Source organism: Grampus griseus (genome assembly GCF_964374135.1).
Source record: "Grampus griseus genome assembly, chromosome: 5".
Classification (NCBI taxonomy): domain Eukaryota; kingdom Metazoa; phylum Chordata; class Mammalia; order Artiodactyla; family Delphinidae; genus Grampus; species Grampus griseus.
In genome coordinates, this window is record NC_138998.1 from 95,607,394 (window position 1) to 95,633,141 (window position 25,748).

The following is a 25,748-nucleotide window of genomic DNA, read 5'->3' on the forward strand; positions in this document are numbered from 1 at the left end:
TCCTTTCATATGTTTGTTGGCAATCTGTATATCTTCTTTGGAGAAATGTCTATTTAGGTCTTCTGTCCAAGGGTTGGGTTGGGTTGTTTGGTTTTTTTGATACTGAGCTACGTGAGCTGCTTGTGAACTTTGGAGATTAATCCTTTGTCAGCTGCTTCGTTTGCAAATATTTTCTCCCATTCTGAGGGTTGTCTTTTGGTCTTGTTTATGGTTTCCTTTGCTGTGCAAAAGCTTTGAAGTTTCATTAGGTCCCATTTGTTTATTTTTTTTTTTATTTCTATTTCTCTAGGAGGTAGGTCAAAAAGGATCTTACTGTGATTTATGTCATAGAGTGTTCTGCCTACGTTTTCCTCTAAGAGTTTGATAGTGTCTGGCCTTCCATTTAGGTCTTTAATCCATTTTGAGTTTATTTTTGTGTATGGTGTTAGGGAGTGTTCTAATTTCATTCTTTTACATGTACCTGTCCAGTTTTCCCAGCACCACTTATTGAAGAGTCTTTTCTCCATTGTATATTCTTGCCTCCTCTATCAAAAATAAGGTGACCATATGTGTGTGGGTTTATCACTGGGCTTTCTATCTTGTTCCATTGATCTATATTTCTGTTTTTGTGCCAGTACCATACTGTCTTGATTATTTTAGCTTTGTAGTATAGTCTGAAGTCCGGGAGCCTGATTCCTCCAGCTCCGTTTTTCTTTCTCAAGATTGCTTTGGCTATTTCGAGTCTTTTGTGTTTCCATACAACTTGTGAGATTGTTTGTTCTAGTTCTGTGAAAAATGCCATTGGTAGTTTGATAGGGATTGCATTGAATCTGTAGACTGCTTTGGGGAGTATAGTCGTTTTCACAATGTTGATGCTTCTAATTCAAGAACATAGTATATCTCTCCATCTGTTTGTATCATCTTTAATTTCTTTCATCAGTGTCTTATAGTTTTCTGCATACAGGTCTTTTGTCTCCTTAGGTAGGTTTATTCCTAGGTATTTTATTCTTTTTGCTACAATGGTAAATGGGAGTGTTTCCTTAATTTCTCTTTCAGATTTTTCATCATTACTATATAGGAATGCAAGATATTAATTTGCATTAATTTTGTATCCTGCTACTTTACCAAATTCATTGATCAGCTCTAGTAATTTTCTGGTAACATCTTTAGGATTCTCTATGTTTAGTATCATGTCATCTGCAAACAGTGACAGCTTTACTTCTTCATTTTCTATTTGGATTCCTATTTATTTCTTTTTGCTATGGCTAAAACTTCCAAAACTATATTGAATAATAGTGGTGAGGGTGGACAACCTTGTCTTGTTCCTGATCTTAGAGGAAATGGTTTCAATTTTTCACCATTGAGAATGATGTTTGCTGTGGGTTTGTCATATATGACCTTTATTATGTTGAGGTAAGTTCCCTCTATGCCTACTTTCTGGAGGGTTTTTATCATAAATGGGTGTTGAATTTTGTCGAAAGCTTTATCTTCATCTATTGAGATGATCATATGGTTTTTATCCTTCAATTTGTTAATATGGTTTATCACATTGATTGATTTGCATATATTGAAGAATCCTTGCATTCCTGGGATAAACCCCACTTGATCATGGTGTATGAGCCTTTTAATGTGTTGTTGGATTCTGTTTGCTAGTATTTTGTTGAGGATTTTTGCATCTATGTTCATCAATGATATTGGCCTGTAGTTTTCTTTCTTTCTGACATCATTGTCTGGTTTTGGTATCAGGGTGATGATAACCTCGTAGAATGAGTTTGGAAGTGTTCCTCTCTCTACTATATTTTGGAAGAGTTTGAGAAGGGTAAGTGTTTCTTAACTCTTCTGTAAATGTTTGATAGAGTTCACCTGTGAAGCCATGTGGTCCTGGGCTTTTGTTTGTTGGAAGATTTTTAATCACGGTTTCAATTTCAGTGCTTGTGATTGGTCCGTTTATATTTTCTGTTTCTTTCTGGGTCAGTCTTGGAAGGTTGTGCTTTTCTAAGAATTTGTCCATTTCTTCCAGGTTGTCCATTTTATTGGCATATAGTTGCTTGTAGTAATCTCTCATGATCCTTTGTATTTCTGCAGTGTCAGTTTGTATTTCTCCTTTTTCATTTCTAATTCTGTTGATATGAGTCTTCTTTTTTTTCTTGATGAGTCTGGCTCATGATTCATCAATTTTGTTTATCTTCTCGAAGAACCAGCTTTTAGTTTTATTGAGCTTTGCTATCGTTTCCTTCATTTCTCTTTCATTTATTTCTGATCTGATCTTTATGATTTCTTTCCTTTGCTAACTTTGGGGTTATTTTGTTCTTCTTTCTCTAATTGCTTTAGGTGTAAGGTTAGGTTGTTTATTTGAGATGTTTCATGTTTCTTGTTTCTTGAGGTAGGATTGTATTGCTATAAACTTCCCTCTTAGGACTGCCTTTGCTGCATCCCATATGTTTTGGGTCATCGTGTTTTCATTGTCATTTGTTTCTAGGTATTTTTTGCTTTTCTCTTTGATTTCTTCAATGATCTCTTGGTTATTTAATAGTGTATTGTTTAGCCTCCATGTGTTTGTACTTTTTTTTTTTTTTTACTGATTTTTTCCTGTAATTGATATCTAGTCTCGTAGCATTGTGGTCAGAAAAGATACTTGATACAATTTCAACTTTCTTAAATTACCAAGGCTTGATTTGTGACCCAAGATATGATCTATCCTGGAGAAGATTCCATGAGCACTTGAGAAGAAAGTGTATTCTGTTGTTTTTGGATGGAATGTCCTATAAATATCAATTAAGTCCATCTTGTTTAATGTATCATTTAAAGCTTGTGTTTTCTTATTTATTTTCATTTTGGATGATCTGTCCATTGGTGAAAGTGGGGTGTTAAAGTCCCCTACTATTATTTTGTTACTGTCGATTTCCCCTTTTATGGCTGTTAGCAGTAGCCTTATGTATTGAGGTGCTCCGATGTTGGATGCATAAAGATTTACAATTGTTATATCTTCTTCTTGGATTGATCCCTTGATCATTATGTAGTGTCCTTCTTTGTCTCTTGTAGTAGTCTTTATTTTAAAGTCTATTTTGTCTGATATGAGTATTGCTACTCCAGCTTTCTGTTGATTTCCATTTGTGTGGAATACCTTTCTCCATCCCCTCATTTTCAGTCTGTATGTGTTGCTAGGTCTGAAGTGGGTCTGTTGTAGACAGCACATACACAGGTCTTGTTTTTGTATCCATTCAGCCAGTCTCTGTCTTTTGGTTGGAGCAGTTAATCCACTTACATTTAAGGTAGTTATCAATATGTATGTTTCTATTACCATTTTCTTAATTGTTTTGGGTTTGTTATTATAGATCTTTTCCTTCTCTTGTGTTCCCTGCCTAGAAAAGTTCCTTTAGCATTTGTTGTAAAGCTGGTTTTGTGGTGCTGATTTCTCTTAGCTTTTGCTTGTCTATAAAAGTTTTACTTTCTCCATCGAATCTGAAAGAGATTCTTGCTGGGTGGAGCCATCTTGGTTTTAGGTTTTTCCCTTTCATCACTTTAAATATGTCTTGCCACTCCCTTCTGGCTTGCAGAGTTTCTGCTGAAAGATCAGCTGTTAACCTTATTGGGATTCTGTTGTATGTTATTTGTTGTTTTTCCCTTGCTGCTTTTAATATTTTTTCTTTGTATTTAATTTTTGACTGATTAATATGTGTCTTGACATGTTTCTCCTTGGATTTATCCTCTATGGGACTGTCTGCACTTCCTGGAGTTGATTGACTATTTCCTTTCCCATATTTGGGAAGTTTTTAACTCTGATCTCTTCAAATATTTTCTCAGTCTCTTTCTTTTTCTCCTCTTCTTCTGGAACCCCTACAATTCGAATGTTCATGCATTTAATGTTGTCCCAGAGGTCTCTGAGACTGTCCTCAATTCTTTTCATTCTTTTTTCTTTATTCTGCTCTGTGATAGTTATTTCCACTATTTTATCTTCCAGGTCACTTATCCATTCTTCTGCCTCAGTTATTCTGCTATTGATTACTTCTAGAGAATTTTTAATTTAATTTATTGTGTTGTTTATCATTGTTTGTTTGCTCTTTAGTTCTTGGTCCTTGTTAAATGTTTTTTGCATTTTGTCTATTCTATTTCCAAGATTTTGGATCATCTTTACTATCATTATTCTGAATTCTTTTTCAGGTAGACTGCCTATTTCCTCTTCATTTGTTTGGTCTGAGGGGTTTTTACCTTGCTCCTTCATCTGCTGTGTGTTTTTCTGTCTTCTCATTTTGCTTAACTTACTGTGTTTGGGGTCTCCTTTTCGCAGGCTGCAGGTTCGTAATTCCCATTGTTTTTGTTTTTTCCCCCTGGTGGGTACGGTTGGTTCAGTTGGTTGTGTAGGCTTCCTGATGGTGGGGACTAGTACTTGTGTTCTGGTGGATGAGTCTGGATGTTGTCTTTCTGATGGGCAGGACCATGTCCAGTGGTGTGTTTTGGGGTGTCTGTGACCTTATTATGATTTTAGGCAGCCTCTCTGCTAATGGGTGGGGTTGTGTTCCTGTCTTGCTAGTTGTTTGGTATAAGATGTCCAGTCCTGTCGCTTGCTGTTTGTTGAGTGGAGCTGGGTCTTAGCATTGAGATGGAGATCTCTGGGAGAACTCTCACCGACTGCTATTACATGGGGCCAGGAGGTCTCTGGTGGACCAGTTTCCTCAACTCAACTCTCCCACCTCAGAGGCACAGGCCTGACACCTGGCCGGAACACCAAAACCCTGTCAGCCACATGGTTTTCAGGATGTCAGAGGTCTTCTGCCAGCATTCAGTATGTGTTCTGTAGGAATCGTTCCACATGTAGATGTATTTCTGATGTATTTGTGGGGAGGAAGGTGATCTCCACGTCTTACTCCTCTGCCATCTTGAAGCCATCTCCCGATACATAAATTTTATATTATCTATTTTTTGTAAAAACAGATGATTTTATATTTAATAAATTCTTTGTTAGAATAGCTTTATGTTTAAGAAAAGTTGCAAGTATAAGACAGAATTTCTGTGTACTTGACATTCAATTTCTCCTATTCACATCTTAGGTTAATATGGTACATTGTCACAACTAAGGAACCAGTATTGATACATTATTAGCTAAAGTCCACAATTGATTTGATTTCCTCCATTTTAACCTAAGATCTTGTTCCATTCCAAAGTCCCATGCAGGACACCACATCACACCTAGTCATGTCCCCTTAGGCTCCTGTAGACTCAATCTCCCAGACTTTCCTTGGTTTTGATGACCTTAATGGTTTGGAGGAGTCGTGGTTAGGTATTTTGTAGAATGTCTTTCAGTTTAGTTTTGTCTGATGTTTCTTCTCATGTTTAGACTGGGGTTTTGGGGAGGAAGAGGTGTATTACTTTAAAAAAAATATTGAAAGTAAGCAAAAGAAAAATTACTGCTAAATATTCTTCACCTTGAGAATCCAACTCTCATGCCTCACCCTTCAACTCAGAGCTATCGGTAGCCTTGTTTTTCCACCACATCACTCTGTGCCAGCATGAACAGTGGTTAGGCCATGTTTTAGAAACACTGCTCCCCTGGGTTTCCTTCTAAATCACTGACCCTCTTCAGCCAGTTATTTTATTTATTTATTTTTTTTGCGGTACGCGGGCCTCTCACTGTTGTGGCCTCTCCCGTTGCGGAGCGCAGGCTCCAGACGCGCAGGCTCAGTGACCATGGCTCACGGGCCTAGCCACTCTGCAGCATGTGGGATCTTCCTGGACCAGGGCACGAACCCGTGTCCCCTGCATTGGCAGGCGGACTCTCAACCACTGCGCCACCAGGGAAGCCCTTCAGCCAGTTTTGAAGCTGTTCCTTTCTTGACCTTACTGGAAGGTGTCAGGCAGTGGCAGCAAGGACCAAACTGCCCCTGGCCAATGTACCATGCCACTGACTGTTAAATGTATTTGAAAGATTTCAAAAGCTGGGGAAAAAGTATGTCTTAGAACCAATGAAGTATGGTATTCTGAACTTTTAATATGCCATTTCCTATAAAACAGCTTTATATTGAATATTGTCAAATTACCATTTGAGGTTCAGACATAAATATGTTGATGTTATGTCTCCAGATCAAATTAAAACCAGTCAATTTCCACCTGCTAGATTCATGAAAAGTTGAATATCTTTTCCTTAAGACTCTTTCACTGCCCCCACAGTTTTCAAAATCCCAAGGAGCTGGTACAGTCCCAATGGAGGCCCATTCAACTTATGCATGCTGTATGGCTTAGTTACATTCAAGACCACCTCGCCTGCACTAAGCCCTGTTGTTGGCTGGTCCTCCACCACCGTATCAGGTGCCTGCTGGCCAAAATCCCTGCATGGGCGAGCACAGCTGCTCAGAGGAAACCCGTTCTGTGAACAAGCCTCTGGCTCAGTGCCCAGTGTTCTCCTTGGCAGGTTTCCAGGGCGGCAGCTCAAGGGTCTTACTCTCCAGCCCATCCTAAGACTCCAACTACCTCCGGAGAGCAAGAGGAGATTCCAGCCTCCACTGGGGACCCAGAGGGAGTTGTCTCCCTCCTGTTTGGGGATGAACCGAGGATTAAGCCTCAGTGTTGTTGTTGTTGTTGTTGTTGTTGTTGTTGTTTTGCGGTACACGAGCCTCTCACTGTTGTGACCTCTCCCGTTGCGGAGCACAGGCTCCGGACACGCAGGCTCAGTGGCCATGGCTCACGGGCCCAGCCGCTCCGTGGCATGTGGGATCTTCCCGGACTGGGGCACGAACCCGTGTCCCCTGCATCGGCAGGCAGACTCTCAACCACTGCGCCACCAGGGAAGCCCCCTCAGTGTTGTTTTTAAACGTCCAAATCACGATAGAAACAGTCTGGCCTCCTTCAAAAATAAACCTAACTACTGACAAAAGGTGTTTATGGACTGTCTTTAACAGGCTCAAAGTTACTTGGAAATTGATTTTGATTTTGAAACTTCTCTCTGGGCCTTGAACAGTGTCTGGGATGATGTCCACCTTCCCTGATTGAGTCCAGAGGGTCCCAGATCTTTAAAGCAAAAGGGTGAGAGCAGAGTGGTGCCTGGCCCTCTCCTGCTAGAGTAAAGCCTGCACACCCTCCACAGATCTGGTCTCTGACAGGATGTTTGCAAGCCAGCTGTCTTTAGCTTATGGAGAAGGTGGCTCTCTGTATATTGTGATTTCAGGGACAGAAGAAAGGAATTAGGAAGGGTGCTAGGCCAAAAGATTCTCCCCATTGGTTACTTGATGCCATGTATATATTCAGTAGAGGACATATGCTTGTCTTTTATGTAATTAAAATAGAACAGATCATGAGTAGGGGTAGTGTATTAATATGAATTCACTCATGCTAAGTTGTAAATAGTTGCTTTTGTGATCCTCTCTAAGAACAAATGAAAATAAGATTGATGAGGATTACCACATCTGGTAAAGAGATAGTCAAAGAGGGAAATGGACATGGAAGCTTAAATCTGGGGCCTTCATAAGCAAGTTTGTTCTAACTCACAATTCTGGTAAGCTTGGCTTTAGGTGTAAATATTCCAGTAATGCTTCCAATCCACTGCCTCGGTTTATATATTCCTACATCATTGGAGTAAAAGAATATGTAATATAATTGGTTACATCATTCTTTGTTTATTTTCCTAATCCATGTCTCAGGCACTCAATAAAAATGCTGAAGCAGGTTACAAAATAAAATCCTAGTATAACATTTAAAAATATTTAGTAATAAAAGGGACAGAATAATGAGGGTTCAATATTCTGATAAAGCCAGGGAGTTACTCAACAGAAATGTATGTTTAGGGTCCTGCATGTTTAAAAAACGTGGTTCAGATATTTTACAGTAGGTTTTATCATATTGAGGAAGTATTCCATTAAATCCGTATTAATTAAGAATTGATGTTGAATTTTGTCAAATGCCTTTTCAGCACTTGTGGAAATCGGTGCTTTTTTTTCTCTTTACGTTCCTGGAATAAACTACACTTAGCTGTAATGTACTATTATGTGCTGCCAGATTCAGCTTGTCAATATATTTTACAGGATTTTTTGCATTGATATTTGTGAGCAAGTATTGTTAAAGAAAAATTATTCAGTGACACTTGTTAAAGATGGTAAGGAAGACTTTATTCAAGGGGGAGGGGGTTCTTGTGATAGATATAGGGAAAATTGCAGTGTTGTCTTGTAGTGAGGGAGAGAAATTGGGCTCAACTCCAAATATAACAAGGAAAAGTGGGAATTATAGCTAAGGAGCAGAGTAGGAGTGAATGGATGGAAAATTACTAAAAGGAAACGTCAGGGGTCAGGGAGGATTCTGGCGAAACTGACCTAACAGGGTTCTTGATGTAGATAGGCCAGGGTGATCAGATATCATCTGTGAGATGGAGGGTGATGAGGAACTTGATTGGATACCAAGTGTAATCAAGTATGGAAGATGGTGGATTCTGGCTCAACTGTCTCAGGATTTCTGCTCTAATTGGACAATGCAGAAATGAACACAGAAGCCCAAATGTCAGAGCCTAGTTGAGCAAGAGCTCAGAAGAGCCTGATAAGAGTTTGGTCAAGAGAGAGAATCTTTGTCAGGGTGGGGTGTAATTTTCTTTTTTAGTGAAATTTTTGCATTTTGAAATCTTTGCTTGCTTTAAAAAAAAAAAAAACGGTTTTGGGCTTCCCTGGTGGCGCGGTGGTTGAGAGTCTGCCTGCTAATGCAGGGGACACGGGTTCGAGCCCTGGTCTGGGAGGATCCCACATGCCGCAGAGCAACTGGGCCCGTGAGCCACAACTACTGAGCTTGCGCATCTGGAGCCTGTGCTTCGCAACAAGAGAGGCCGCCATAGTGAGAGGCCCGCGCACTGCGATGAAGAGTGGCCCCCGCTTGCCACAACTAGAGAAAGCCCCCGCACAGAAACGAAGACGCACACAGCAAAAATAAATAAATTAATTAATAAACTCCTACCACCAACATCTTCTTTAAAAAAACAAAACAAAAACGGTTTTGAACATTTTCCTTTTAAAATATGTCCTCAGGGCTCTTAGGACACAAAATTCTGCTTTTAAGAAATCATCATTATGATTGCTAACATTAAATTAGCACTTTCTGCGAATAATCATTACTAAAACCCCTATGAGCCCAGGTACTATGAGTTTTCAATTTTGCATGTGAGGAACTAGGTGCACTGATGTTAAGTATTTTTCCTTGTACTAGCAACTAGCTGAGCAGGATTTGAGTGCAGGCTCCAGGGTCCATGCTCTTACCCAGAAATTTAGTCTGTGATGAAACCAAACTGTTAAAAAGATGACAGGGGTAAAGTACATTATTTTGTTTGTTCAGGTCCCTTACCTGATTTCCTTTAGGATCATCCTGGCTTATTTTGTTTCTTTTGTGGAAACTCGCATGGCAGGAAAAGGAGAAAAAACCTCACTACGACACCATCCTGAAGGAGTGTGGCTTGCAATGCAAATGTCCCCTAACAAAAATGTGAGAATTAGGATTTTTTGAGCAGAGCGAGTATGGGAAGATTATTTGTGTTACCAGAAAATCTAGGACTTTATAAAGAATTTCAATAGTAGATTTCCTTAAACAGGAAGCTGTCTGTATCCTCCACCACAGGGCATTCAAAATATGAAGCAAATTAGATTTAATTAGTCTGCAACATTGTCAGGAATGGAAAAAGTGTCAAGGTAACTGCATTCTATACATTTTCTTAATATTTCTTAATAATACACATTCTCTAAAAAGTAGTTGATTTTGGCATGTGTTGCCAAAATTTCTGATCAGGCTACAGTGTATATATTTCCAGACTGCTACAAATCCACAAAGAATTTCATAGTGCAGAACAGAAATAGAAATCTTGTTTTTCAGTTGTTCTATTTTTCCACGTCTGTGTTCCCAACTGAACATAAAGACTACTGAAATGAGTGAATTTGGAAGTTTTTAATGAGAGTGAGAGCCAGCATATGCACCCAAGTCCCGACATCTGTTCCAATTTGTAATTGGCTGTAACAGCCTATGCTCTATGCAGAACAACTGTGATCATAACAAAAATTACGTTTAAATTGCTCATGTAACCATATGTCTCAGATCATGGCACTGTCTTTAGCTTCTATGTGTGTTATTTTTCTAGTATTTCAGGCCTTTTTTTTAAAAAAAAAAAAACCACTGAGGTATAGTTGAATTAACGTGTATCAAGGAAGGAAATAAAAGGCTAACTCTACTCTGCCACAATGAGAACAATTTAAGAAAAATGGGATTTAACTTTGTTTTCTAGAAGTGAGTTCCAGAGACTTATTAAAAGGGCATTTTGGGGACAAGATTAAGAGCTACATAATTTGCAGGGCCAAGTGCAAAATAAAAACACAGGGTCCATGGCTCAAAAACCAGGAAAAAATGTCATTAAAGGTACTAAAATATAAAGTGTTTTCCAGTTTCTCAACTTGTCATGGTGCTCTTTTATTTGCTATTTAAGGTCATTTAAGTAAAGAAAAATGACGAGTAAATTATTAGTATTTCTTTATATTGCGCAGTGCTAGTTTTAAATGCAAATGTAAGATCCTTTAAGTCCTAAGCAGAATCACTAAAATGCCACAATTTGTATTTTGTAGTTCATGCATACGTACTTTATTCTTGCCACACTAGTGGAAATGCACAGAACTCAACTTTTTGATGCTTGCTCATTCTGCTAATACCCTCTGCCTTCCACTTACTCACGAGTGAGGGAGAACTGAAAACAAAAGGAAGCAGGGGTTTCTCTAGCTTTTCCTTTCCCTCTGTGTCCTAATTTTCAGTGTCAGTGTCTGGCTAATACAGGAAAGGAACATGAATAAGAAAGGACATGATAGGATTCTTTGGTCATTTTTGTTTCTTAAAATGCTATTGCCTTCTTTCTGCATTTGAAGCAAGTTCTGGTTCAAATGGAAGTGTGACCTCACAGGGCTGTCAGTTTCCCTTCCACAGACCCTTACTCAGTGGTAGATGTAATACGCTTACCTTATTTGACCTTTGAGTCTTACTGGACTCCCACACGACATGGGCCCTTTGGAATGCTATGCTAATGGGTACCTAGAATGCTATACATGGATGGAAGGAAGTGCAGACATGCATTATTGTTCTCATCTGCTCTGCTCACACTCATGCTCCATTATCCCATTGGACAGCCCTTATAAAACATGAATTCAAAGATAAAAGTATTAAGAATTTCATGATGGTGACAGCAGGATATTAAACTAAGCGTGGGACCCTTCTGAACATGGGGCCCATGTGACTGTACATGCTGCCCATGAGGCTGACCCTGCCTCAGTGACCTCATCTACAAATTGGGATGAGAATAGTTCTTGTCAGGTAGGATTGCCATGAGGAGTAACTAAATTATGAATATAATGTATCCAGCACATAGGAAGTACTCAACACACAGTAGTTTCTTAATACCTATATTGCTCTATATCCCAAATAAAATCAGGAAATGGTTATTATATTGTTACTAGAGAACTTGATTTAAGTTGAGCTTTTCCTTATATAAGCTCCACTAAGCAAGATATGCTTTCAAATACATGAGACCGAAACACAGCGAACGCTCCTTTATCTGTATTTTGGTTATTAGGCACCAATACGATCAATGAGCCAAAACTCTGAGGTCAATTCAAGAGGTTACCTGGTTTATCTTTTGCAGTGGTAATTACTGCAGCAGGTTATAGCAAATAGGGCCTGGTGAGGTGTCCAGGAAAAAGACAAAGGCTTGAGTCATTAAACATGGTTGAAGGCCAGGTTGTCTCTGGCTGAGAATGAGGTCAGCCCCATAAAGCCTTGGGCTTCAAACACATGGAGGGGAGATATTTGAAAGAAAACAAAGACATGAGCTCCGTCTGAGCAAGTAGGAGTGAACTGCGATTGACTACAGCATCTGGATGAAGTGTGGTGTAGAATGAGTTCCAGGATCCAGAGTTACTGAAGAAATATTGTAGATAGTACCCATCAATCAATTGATTAATCCAATAGAGCTGCTTATAAAATGCTATTTTATATGCCCAGAGTGTATTTGGTTTATTTATACACTGTGTATAGACCAACCAGTCCTCTTTTTTTTTTTTTTTTTTTGCGGTACGTGGGCCTCTCACTGTTGTGGCCTCTCCCGTTGTGGAGCACAGGCTCCGGACGCGCAGGCTCAGCGGCCATGGCTCACGGACCTAGCCGGACCAGGGCACAAACCCGTGTCCCCTGCATGCATCGGCAGGCGGACTCTCAACCACTGCGCCACCAGGGAAGCCCCAACCATTCCTCTTGAAAACATCAATTTTAAAAACTTTGATAAATTATCAGCCCCTGATTGAGTTAACACATATTGATTGTCTAAATATCATTTTATTTAAAACCTAAATATTTTAATTTTTATTTATTTTTTTTACTGTCCACATTTTAATTTTTATATTTTTAGGTTGTTAAAATTTATTGAAGTGTATTTGATTTACAATGTTGTGTTTAATTTCTGCTGTACAGTAAAGTCACTCAGTTATACATACACGTATTCTTGTTCATATTCTTTCCCATTATGTTTATCACAGGATATTGAATATAGTTCCCTGGGCTATACAGTAGGACCTTGTCATTACTATTCAATGTTTTGATGAATACAGACACCTGTGTACCTTAAAATTGTCAAGACACCAGCCCACAGATTTCCCTCATAAAACCTAAATCTTTTTAAAAGAGATTCTCTATTTTCCATTGGTATATTTTAGGTGAAAATTATACCAACTTAAATTGTGATTTTGTTTAAAAATTGTTCATGAAAATGATTGATTGGATGTGATAACAGACTGAAATGCAAACAGGATAAAAAAATAGGTAGGATGTTATGAATATTCAGATTCCCGAGAAAGTGAGCAATTTCAGATCATTCAACAGGTGAGACTCTTGTGTCCTGCACGAGTATGATTTTCCTTCTCTGACTTTGAAGCACCAGACTGACCCTCTGTGAGGAGTAGGATAACAAAAGAAATATGATCTGATTTTTAAAAAAGTCTCTTCGCAGAGAAAAGGACTGATGAAAATGTGGCATGAAATCTGTGTCTAGCATAATTCTTTTAAGACTTCTCCCTGACTCCTGTCCATGGGGTTTTGAAAATCTGGATTTAATTTTCATTTTAAAAACTTAATGGCCTGGACTATCCCGAGAAATTTGAACTTTCTGAATTCCTGGGCCCTCTCACCCACCCGTGCTGTGGTTACGATGACTAAAGCTGACTAAAGCTGGGAACACTGATTCAGGAATGGGTTTGCTGTCATGAACTCTGTTCGCAAAGAATCTTACTGATAAATAATGTTACTGTTTCCAGATGCTGAGCCTAAATATCTGATAGTCGTGCGGCCCGCTCCTCCTCCCAGCCAAAAGAAGTCATGCTCAGGTATTTTTGTTGATTTTTTTTTGTAATTAACTTTAAAGCATGCCTTTTCGTCTCTTTTCTACCCACAAAGACCACGTGGCTTGGGGATGTCTCAGGAATATAGGTTAGAAGATGTACCATGCCCAGCAGACCCCCGTCAACACAACCCTGCTTGGGGAGTAGCATAGCCTGGTGGGAGAGGCTCTTGGGGTCTTTTCCAGCCTCACCAGAACAAACTGCAGGGATTGAGGCAAATTATTGAACCTCTCTGTGCCTCCATTCTGACGTATGGTAGGGTCTGCGTGAGGATTAAATGAGTCCACAAATACGCAACACATAAGACAGGCCTGGCCCAGAGCAAGTGCTCATTTAGAGTTAACTCCTGTTGGCCTGTCTCTATTTTGTAATGTGTGAACTAAAGCCCGCTCTTGTGCCTTTCAGATTTTTTAGGGCAAAATTTGATGTCTAACCTTTGCTGAAGGAAACTGTTGACATTTCAAAAGCATAACTCATTTACGTGTGTGTTAAATGGGTTGGAACTTGGATTTTATTTACACCTCTTCCTTCTAAATCTCTTGTATTTAGTCAAACATAGAAAATAGGACTTCTTTCATAAAACAGCAGTGCAACACCCATCTTCCCAGGGCTAGGGAGACTTAAAACAGGAAAGTAGATACCATATGTATAAAAAAGTAGAAACATTTCTGCATGACTAAGGAAGATTAAAATCCTATGTTGTCCCGGGACTTCCCTGATGGGCCCGTTCTGCCCGCCAATGCAGGGGACATGGGTTCGATCCCTGGTCCAGGAAGATCCCACATGCTGCGGAGCAACTAAGCCCGCGCGCCACAACTACTGAGCCCACACATCCTAGAGCCCATGGGCCACAACTACTGAGCCCATGTGCCGCAACTACTGAAGCCCGCGTGCCTAGAGCCCATGCTCCGCAACAAGAGAAGCCACCACAATGAGAACACTGCATAGCACAACGAAGAGTAGCCCCCACTCGCCACAACTAGAGAAAGCCCGCACGCAGCAACGAAGACCCAACACAGCCCCCCCCAAAAAATCCTATGTTGTCCCAATTTCACTGCTAAAATTTCTTCTCAGATCAAATAAGGAAGCCGTTGCTATTACGAAGGACTGATAGAACTATAAATATGCTTTTAACATCTGATGTCACATCTTACTACTCTAGATAAAGTTGATCATAGTACTTTTTTCTTTTTCATGTTCTAATATGAACTGTTCTCAAAATAATTATTTCCTAATCATATTTGTCTTTTACAGTACTCTGGCTGCCACACAGAAAAAAGGATCTTTCTTAAAGGGATGAGAAGGGTTGGGGGAACGTACAGATATTCACATACACTGAACAAAGGCGCCCTTTGCAGCTCTGTATTCTGTCTCCTAGGTGTATTAGCCATGTCTGGTTACCAGAAATCAGTTGCCACTATCCCCTCCCCTCCTTCTGTTGGTTTTCTTTTCTTTTTAGAGAAGCAATAAATGGTCAAGTATTTTGAGAAATACAGATCCTTTTCCTTGACCTCTTATATTATCCCGAAGTGCAAGGAAAATTTCAATCAGTACTTACAACTTACTAATGGTAGTCGTCCAGGCAGCTTTCCATACACTTGAAAAGAAATGTACTCTCATCAATATTTCAAGATTCTATTTCAGAATATTTAACAATAAAGTCAGGAAGCATGAGTATGGTTTTATGGGATTCTGGCTTCATAGTCACTGAACTTTTTCTTAATATGATTATAAAACAAATATACAAAAAGAAGTAAGGAAGGTCAAGAGAGTGATTACAACTTAATAGCATTTTATAACTTCGTTTCATTTGGGGGCTTCTGTGACGCTGGCCTTAGAGATTATTTTTCAGTATGATGACCAACACAGGAAATTGTTTCATCCCACTCAGGATATAATACCCCACCTTTCCTTTCAGGCAACAGATATAATTTTTGTTTTTATAATCTGCATTTAAGAGTGATGTAATGAGTCATGGATTAGCTTCCATTCATTTTATATTTGTATCTGCCACATAAATTTTAATTATTTAATCATTTTTAAAGTAAGATCCAAACTTAGTGAAATAATTATTTGATAATCATGTAAACCTTAGGTTCCTTGGGGAAAAAAAATGTACCTTTTTTCTCTAAGTGGCATTATCTTCATACATTGTGAGCTAAGCCAGTGATATAGTAAAAAGAAAAGTAGATTATAATTCAGGAGACCTGGATTTGAATCTTAACCTTGGACAACCTTGAAACTACTCTGGGCCTTGTTTTTCATCTATAAAATGAGACAGCTGTGTTACGTGAGTGAGTGAAAATCAACGCAGGGGTGGAAAAAGACTTATCAGAATCACCTCAGGGCTTTTTCAAGCTACCCGTGTCCCCCACCTTTATCTCAGATTCTAATCTGCCCTCCTTGGGGGCCAAACTTGAACCCTTTGAATCATAGATAAGGTACTGTTGCAGGTGGATCTGGACAGATTTTCAGAGAAGTATAGTTGCATGTTTGCAAGTAATTAAACAATAACCATCTTTGAAAATTATTTAAGATATCTTTTAAAAATTCATCTATGTCACAGTGAAGTAACTTTCCACCACTAGGTTGTGTATATTCTTGTTTCAGAGGGCTTTTCCGCTAGAATAACAACTTATACAACTTAAATCTGACAGAAGCAACAGTCATGGCACAATTTTCAAGGGTATTTGGTTCAGATAACCTTAGCTAAGCTCATACAAGGGGTACCCTCCTACCCACCTTCTAAAGGTCACAGGCCATTTTGCTGTTTGGCTCACACTACAGTAGATGAAGATAAAATTTCTTTTTATAGCAAATATACGTAGTATCATGAAATGAAAAAGAGAATTAATGGAAATACAAAGCATATATGTTTTACATTAGTGCTGCATAATTTTATTAGGTCCCATTGGATTTTTAATTAATCCTATTAGATTGTACCCTGATTTCTTTTATGAGCCAGTGTTGGTTTCCATGGTTGAAAAACTTCCCTCCTCTTTTTCACTCTCCTCCCATGCCTGCAATTTCAAATATTTTTGAAAAAACAAATGTCTGCACCCCCACCACATACTTGAAAAGAATATAGAATGGTATATCAGCATCACTCTTAGCATTGCCCCAATCCAGTTAGTCTTATCAGAATAACTGTGCTTCCTGTATTATTCGTACTCTTCCAGCAGTATTAAAAATGTGTGCACCTTTTCCATTTAGATACTCACTGTAAAAAAACAAAAGGCTATTACAATGGTCTCACAAGGCATTTTACACTTCCAAATAGTTTTTTTTAAAAAAGACTATAACCTGCAACCTACATGGTAAGCTTTCTTTTCTAAGGTGTTATTTCACACTAATTCACAGTCCCAGGGGAAAAAAAAGCAAAATTTATTTTGTCTGTAAAAGAAAATTGAGTATATATATATATATGTATATATATGTATATATATGCCTATATGTGTGTGTGTTTATTTCATTGATAATAGCCAAGACCTCCTCCATATTCATCCCTGACTCGCAAGAAAATAAAAACTAGGAATGTATATAGTTTATATGAGTATACACACACACACAGACACACACACACACACACACACACACACACACAAATCTCAAAAGGGTATTTCATTTGATTCCTGCTTAAATTCATGGGCAAACCATTATTAATATTTGTGCACTATATAAAAAGAAAAGGAACTTAATGCTTTCACATTCTTCATCTCTTGCTAAATTACCTTTGTCTATTTTACCCAAATCATAAAGCACTTCCCTGGTGGTCCAGTGGCTGAGACTCTGCACTCCAGGGGACTCCAGTTCGATCCCTGGTCAGGAAACTAGGTCCCACATGCCACAACTAGGAGTTTGCATGCCTCAACTAAGGATCCCGCATGCCTCAACTAAGACCCAGTGCAGCCAAATAAATAAATATTTTAAAAATTATTTTTAAAAAAGAAAATACACTAAATATTAACGAGAATTAACCTGTCTGTTACCTCCGCAGGTAAAGCACGATCTCGCAAACCTCTCCAGCTGGTGGTTGGCACTCTGACACCAAGCTCAGTCTTCCTGTCCTGGGGCTTCCTCATCAACCCTCACCATGACTGGACATTGCCAAGTCACTGTCCCAATGACAGGTAGTTCACCATTATGGAAAATTTTGTTTTTTGTCTGAAAATTGGCACTTGCTTTCAATAGTATCTGCACATGCTTTAGAAGAATGTGTAAATGGCAGGAGCATCAGTATTTACAGATCAGCTATTAGCTGTAGAGCCTGATCTAGGTGTAAGGGGAATGAAGATACATTAGTCAGGATCCCTACCCTTCAGGGAGTTACACCTATCTGAATAGAAGACACATGCAAGTATTTTTTTCTTTCTGAAGAAAAAACTAGAAAGGAAAATAAGCCAAATAGCAAGTGGGGTTATCAGTGATAAGTGTAAAAAAAAAAAAAATCAGAGGATGAGGTTGAAAGCACTTAGTAGAGACTGTTAAAAGTTGCAAAGCTTCATCTTTGGTTTGAAAACGATGGATCTTTGATCTGTCAGTTGACGAAGTGCTAAAACAGTAGTTCTCTCAGTGTGGTCCCTAAACTAAGCAGCGTCAGCCTCAATAAACATCACTTGGGAAATTATAAAAAATGGAAATTCTCAGGTTTCCAGACCTACTGAATCAGAAACTTCACCTAAGCTTAGGGATCATTGACTTAGAAAACTGGAGGGAGGAACACATGGAGAAATGTAGGTCAAGGAAAAGCACAGTTGGAAATGAAGCTACCATCTTCTTTGGCAGAACAAAATAAGAAAAACCTAAGTTTATTTTTAAATTACTGCCATTCATCCATCCAGCATATGTAGTTGGCATTGTCTATGTGCTGGGCACTGTATAAATGCTGAACCATGATTCTAAACTGGGTATAAGATGATATTTGCTTTTCATAAGTATTTACTACAGTAGCTTCAAAATTCAAAACTTTGCATCTGACAATCAAAATTTTCAAGCTTCAACCAAGGAGTTTTTATTTTAGAAGATTTTTTTTTAATTTTAAATACTCAAAGTGACTTAAATGTTTAAGATTTGTTTCATTACTTTTTTACATAAAAAACTTTGTTATTGAGGAATAATTTAAACCTAGTAAAATGCACAGATCTTAGGTGTACAATTTAATCAATTACAAAAAAAGGTGTGTAACCATGTACTGTACACCCCATCAAGACATAAAACATTTTCATTACTCCAGAAAGTACTAGAGTTGGCCACTCTAGAATTCCATATAAACAGAATCATAAAGTATGTTCTCTTTTTGTGTCTATCTTATTTATTCAGCATGTTTTTTGAGATTCATTCATGACATTGCAAGTATACATAGTTCATTCCTTTTTTATTCCTGAGTAGTATTCCATTATGTGAATATTTCAGAATTTATTGATCCATTTTCTTGACGGTGGACACCTGAATTGTGTCTTGTTTTTTGGTTATTTTGAATATAAATTTTATAAACATTTTTGTATAAGACTCTTGTAGATGTATCTTTTAATTTCTCTTAGATCAATACCTAAAAGTAGAATTGCTATGTCACAGGGAAGATGTATATTTGATTTTTTTTGGCCTAATTTTTCCATTTAAATTCCCACAAGCAGTATCTGGTTGCTCCACATCTGCACCAGCATTTTGTGTCATCAACATTTTTCATTTTAGCTATTCTAGTGTAGTCATATCTCATTACCATTTTAATATGTATTTCCCTTGTACTAAAGATATCGAAAACATTTTCATGTACTTTTTTTGCTTTATATCTATTTTTTATAGTGCTTTATTTCTTTTTATTTGTCTTAATTGAACAGAAAAGAAAGAGCTTTAAAATGTTTGTAAGTTCTCAGAAGTACCTTTCATATGACTTTGATTAAGAAGTCTAAACTAAGAAAGAAAAAAATTAAATTTTCTTTCACATGTCCATAGTTCTGAAGGAAGAAATTCTTGGAAAAAGTACGTAGAAGATATGCCAAAACTAAATTTTTTGAAAAGTAATTTTGAGCTGTTTCAAAGAATCTGAACTATTCCTTATTTCAACCACTACTAAACCCATAACTTACTTTGTTTGGAAATGGACTCTTGAAAGAACTTCCTTTCTTGTGATAACTTCAGTTTCTAATGGGTTCACAGGGTGCCAGTGCTGAGAAAACAAACACTTAAGGGTTGCTTTCTTTTCCTTTTTTTAGTCTTACTAAGAAAGAAAGAAGGAAAACAAAGAAGGGAGGGGAGGGGATGGGCAGGAAGGGTAGAAGGGAAGGATGGAGACCTGATACTCTTGTAACAAAATGTAGCTGATTTTAATGGTTACTCAACTTGCTTGATAAATCCATGAGGTTCAGTAACTTGCAAATTCATATAGCAGGATTTGGATACAATTTCCTCCCCTGTCCTCAAGCCTTTTCTTCAATTTCACTTGGTTCTGCTGACCCCTCCATGAAACGACTTATCTGATGATTGATTCTAATTGATAGAGGTTGCCACGGTTTGACAGCACAAGGAGATAATGAATATGAAGAAGGTAGAGGAACAGTTGCCCGGATAGAGTTAGAATTTTATCCAAGGCAATTGACTTGAAGGCCCCAAGCTACTCAGACAATGTGTATACCTCACCCTCTCATCCCCTTGCCCATACACCCTGGCTCTGCTCTTCTCATCAAATAGATGGAGTCATGCCCATCAAATCACAATATTTAAAATAAATAATTCTACCTAGAATGAAGTTTTTTAAAAGATTCAATAATAACATGTCAAGATGCTTGCCAAGTTTCAAACGTGAGTATGTGGGAGGATCAAAGTATCCTTGACAGAAATAGGGAATTGTTAGGACATGACTAAAGGGGAAGAATTAAATGGTAATGACAAAAAGAAGCATTTGGAGTCCTTGTGAATTTTATTTACCCATCCCTCCTTTCTCCCTAGTTAGAACAGTTAATAAAGAGCTGACATTTGAGAAAAAATAATAGTCCTTATTTAAAAGCTCTGGAAATACTGTACATATTATAAGCACCCAAATAAATCCACCAGAACAACTCAATTGGTGTACTTAGATGCAGAATTGGAGAAATCCACCCTCATATGATTAGGTAGATGGTATTGTTTAGAATTTAGATTAATCCAGTAGGTTAGAGTAAGCAATAATAGTTACAGGGAATGATTCCTCCTTGAAAATTAGAAGATTAGTACAGCTCAAGTTTTCCTTCAGGAGCATATTCTGACAAAACTGTTGGAATCTGAATGCCCTTGGCTTGCTACAGGAACATCAACTGATGTCATTTTAATCCATTTAACTCTAATATTTGGCACTATGTGTAAAGTCTCTGTTTTTTTTTTAAAACAGAATCATTTCACATTGGTTTGTATAGCATCGTTTAGTAATTTGCATATTACTATGCAAGTGCAAGTTATTGGAAAGGTTTCTTTACACTATACTTTGACTTTTTTTACATTTTATTTATTTATTCATTTTTGGCTGTGTTGGATCTTCGTTTCTGTGTGAGGGCTTTCTCTAGTTGTGGCGAGCGGGGGCCACTCTTCATTGCGGTGCGCAGGCCTCTCACTGTCGCGGCCTCTCTTGTTGCGGAGCACAAGCTCCAGACGCGCAGGCTCAGTTGTTGTGGCTCATGGGTTTAGTTGCTCCGCGGCATGTGGGATCTTCCCAGACCAGGGCTCGAACCCGTGTCCCCTGTATTGGCAGGCAGACTCTCAACCACTGCACCACCAGGGAAGCCCCTATACTTTGACTTTTGACTTTATATATCAAAGCTCTCGTGTGGTGAGTTTCTAATGAGAAAACCTCTGTTTTCTGTTTTATTTGTTTTAAGCTTCGAAACATTAATGAGTCACTTTATCCTTGGTTATATGTTTCCATTCCTATTTGCATAGGGTCCATATGGTTCTCCCATGTTTTTAGAGCCTTTTCTGAGTTCACATTCTTTGGAGAGTAGATGTACCTAATTTACAGTTTTTATTCTTAATGGGCTTTGAAAGGAAGAATGTACATGTTTGTCCTCAATATATCTAAGGTCAAAAGAAAGCTTTCCAGATTGGCCCAGATGAAGAGTTAAAACCACAATTTATTTCACCATTAATAGCATATTTTTTCCTTCCCACGTTTCCAGCTTGTTAAAGTGTTCAAGATTGCCTTAGTTCTCACTCCTTTGCCAACTTATTAAAGCTTTATGATTCTTTTAGAATTTTCTTTTCACATTTTCTAACACGTTCACATTGTACTTACTTGCTCTTAATGTACAGTGAGGGCCCTCCTTTTTGGCTGGTCCCGGGCTGACTCTTGCCTTTTTTTTTTTCTTTATCCCAAGTTGTTAAGAAGTGAATATTTTTGATGTCTGGAAATTCTCACTTGATTTAGCCCAATGCCTTGTTACCCATTTGTCTTGCCATGTAAATTTTAAGCTCTGTGAGGATAGGGACCATGGGTATCTTAATCCACCATTGTTTCCTCAGTCCCCAGGCCAGCATCTGGCACATAGTAGGCCTTCAGTAAATTTATACTGAATGAATAAACAGTAAAATGTTAGCATTTTCACTTTTATGCCTTACCATTACTTCAAACGTAGAACAAAATTGAACTCATACTTTTCTCTTGAAATATCAGTTCCCCTATTACTTTCTGAAGTATCATAATTCTTTCACTCTCCATAATTTGAAACTTCATGAATTTTTAAATTCTTCATTTCCTATAGGTATTGAGGCTCTGAGTTACATTGGTTTTGCCTTTGAGAAGTACCCATATTAGTATCTTTATCTTCTGCTTCTCCATTTCCATGTCAATGATTCCAATCCAGACACTCCTTACCTTACCCTGCATCCTGGGAATAGCATCCTGGCTACTGACCCTGACTCTTTTCGTATCCCAATCCATCCTGGTTTCTGCAATACTGAAGACAATTTAGGCTATTTGCCGTCAGCTCACTGTTTCTTCATCCCACATTTAGTTTTAACTCTCTTCTGTTCTTACCAAGGAAAATGTTTCTGACTTCAGACAGTGCTCATCATCTGGTCGCTTCCATATTCCATAAGCCTTTGATCTTTTACATTTGCCTCTTTACTGATATTGGTGCCCTGCCTCTTGCTTACAAACATGCTCAAGATTTCCCTACTCCCAAACAACATCTTCTGTTGACTGTGTTATATCTTCTAGGCTACTTTTCAGACTCTTCTCTTAATTCCAAAACTTATCAGATTAATGTGCTCTCATATTCTTGACTTCTCTACCACACTCACAGTCTTTATTCTCTTTCACTGGCTTCGGTCCTCTTTTTACCATTCCACTGAAACTTCTCTTGGTGATCTAGCAATTATTTGCTAGATCCAGTAGAGTTTTCTCAGTTCTTATCCTTTTAAACCTCTTTGTGGGAATTTTGGCCATCCTCCCATTCTTGAATTCTTTCTTCCTTTGAAATTTTTATTTCAATTTTCCTCTTACCCTCTTCCTCTTATGTTTTGCTTACTTGTTATCCTGTCTCTCAAATGTGGAATAGAGATATATCCTTGGATGTCCACCTATGTATCCTCCTTATCTCAGCTATAAGCCATGTCTTTATCACCTCTATATAGAACAGTGATTCTCAAAGTTTGACATACTTGCAAATCATGTGGGAGATATTGAACTTTGACGTACTTGCAAATCATGTGGGAGATATTGTTAAAATGTGGGTTCTGATTCCACAGTCCTTAGGAATAACCTGAGATAGTGCATTTCTAAAACCTCCCAGGAATTTCTGACGTTGCTGTTCTACAAGCAATAGCAGGAGTGGTATAAGGATGTAAATGACTTCCAATGCTAAACCTCTGACCTTGACCCAATTCCAAAGTTCTAAGAGTGTATTTTTAGTTGTCTGTGGAATATTTTCATTAGGATGACCAGGTGACAGTGTTCAGCACCTCAAACTCAAACTAAATCAATGTTGTCTATACTACTAAAAAAACCTCCTTTTCCATCTCTTTAACTTCCCTCTTCTCAAGCTTGAAAATTGAGTTTTGATTTTTATTTACACTTCCCTTGTCACCCATATCCCATAAGGAGTCTAGTCTCATCAATTTAACTTTGATCTGTTTCTTTTTTCCCCTTCATTCTATTCCTTCCATGGTTCACTCCTTTGTTATCTCATATCTGGACTACAGCAAAGTGAGATTCCTCCCTCCAGTTTTTCTCTGATTATTCCACTGCTGATAAATCTAACTTCCTTCATTACTGCTCAACTTTATTTACCTGTTGATTCTGTTGAAGAATCTTCCCCAGGTTCCCACTGGCTGGTTAAAAAAAAAAAAGGTTATAGATTCTCTCCAAGAATCTATCTCAAGGAATCTTTGAGTCATCCTCCTGACATGGGGTTTAAATCTGGCCTACTCTGCTTTCCCTGGATCTGGGTAGGATTTCCTGCTCTAAATCTACCACCGAGGTGGGGTTTACAAGGTAGCCTTTTTACAAATTCAGGCTTCAGGGTGCCATGCCCAGCCACCCTCAGGTGCTTTGCTTTTCATCCTGCCTTCTTTAGTCATATGCAAATGTACACCTGCCTCTTTCCCTATTCTGTGAGCTCATTTTAAAATTTATGCCCAGCGTCTTACTTGTCTTTCATCACACATATAATATAGCATCACACTTTACAACAGTAGTTCTCAACAAATGCATGAATGAATAGGCAAGTAGAATGTCCAAAACTAGCTTTAAAAATCATCTAACTAGTCCATTCAGCCCTTGAACCTCCTCTGAAACATCTCGCAAACAGACGTCAGTCACAGTGAGTATCTCCAGGTATGGTACATAGCATGATTGCTCGGGGTATAAATTCTGGTCAGACTGACCTAAGTTCAGACTTCTGCTCTGTTAGCTGAGTGACCTTGGACAGGTTACTTAAATGCTTTAAGCCTTGATTTTCTCATCTGTAAAATGGGAGTAATAACAGTAATATCTCATAGTGTTGTCAGAATTAAATGAGATGACACATGTAAAATGTGAGTATGTTCACTGGCATGCAATGAATACTCAAGAAATGATACTGAGGCGTGAGGAGTTTGGGGGCACACAAAAAGAAGTCCAGGCAGCCTGTAGGAACAGAGAGCAGCTCCGAGCTCCCAGCCAGCCAGGAAACAGGACCTTGGAGCCATAGCCAGAAGAAACTGGATTCTGCCAACAACCTTAATGAGTTAAGAAGCAGGTTCTTCCCAAGAGCCTCCAGTTACCTGGCCAGGGATCAAACCTGCACCCTCGGGACTGCAAGCTTAGAGTTTTAACCACAGGACCATCAGGGAATTCCCCAGAATCCCCCACTTCTTACCACCTCTGCCACCCTCGTCCAAGCCACCATCATCTCAGGTTTATCCACTGAGAGGGACTGCAACATCCCAAAGCAAGGAACCCACTTAGCAACTGGATCTTAGATTCTGAGTACTAGGAAATATGGCAGAGACCATCTTCATCAAATGAATCAAATAAACAAAGTTAACATCACAAGGAATGCAACAAATTGAAATTGTGCACCCCCCGATAGGATGCAACAGGAAGAACACAGCATCATTTGCGTGATACTCCTGCCAAAGTGCATCACTTGAGACCTGTGACTTGCGCGAGTGACACCTCCAGTCGAATCCTGTGGGATGTATTTCATTTTCCATGTGGATAAGAATTATCAAAGCAAAAACTACACTGGACAGAGTTATAGAGCCGTGTGGCTGACAGTGTCTTGGTGCTCCGACCAAGTGTCAGGCCTGAGTCGCTGAGGTGGGAGAGCCAAGTTCAGGACATTGGTCCACCAGAGACCTACTGGCCCCAGGTAATACCAGTCAGTGAGAAATCTCCCAGAGGTCTCCACGTCAATGCTAAGACCTAGCCCCACTCAACGACCAGCAAGCTCCAGTGCTGGACAACCCATGCCAAACAACTAGCAAGACAGAAACACAACCCCACCCATTAGAAGAGAGCCTGCCTAAAATCATAATAAGTTCACAGAAACTGCAAAACACATCACCGGACATGGTCCTGCCCACCAGAAAGACAAGATCCAGCTCTCATCCACCAGAACACAGGCACCAGTCCCCTCCACCAGGAAGCTTACACAACCCACTGAACTAACCTTACCCACGGGGGGTAGACAGCAAAAACAACAGGAACTACAAACCTACAGCCTGTGAAAAGGAGACCTCAAATGCAATAAGTTAAGCAAAATGAGAAGACAGAGAAACCATAGCAGATGAAGGAGCAAGGTAAAAAACCCCAGACCAAACAAATGAAGAGGAAATAGGCAGTCTACCTGAAAAAGAATTCAGAGTAATGATAGTAAAAATGATCCAAAATCTTGGAAATAGAATGCAGAAAATACAAGAAACATTTAACAAGGACTT

The 25,748-nt window shown here is 38.7% G+C and overlaps 1 protein-coding gene across 31 annotated transcripts in view; it reads left to right on the plus strand.

Moving 5' to 3' along the window:
- ABI3BP (ABI family member 3 binding protein) overlaps positions 1–25,748 on the plus strand; it is a 262,429-nt gene that overhangs the window by 78,776 nt on the left and 157,905 nt on the right. For all 31 annotated transcript variants that reach the window (XM_082654463.1, XM_082654466.1, XM_082654485.1 and 28 more), the window contains exons 3-4: positions 13,278–13,346; positions 17,359–17,491. In XM_082654463.1, the coding sequence (XP_082510589.1) occupies positions 13,278–13,346; positions 17,359–17,491 (202 nt within the window). The remainder of the gene's footprint in view (positions 1–13,277; positions 13,347–17,358; positions 17,492–25,748) is intronic.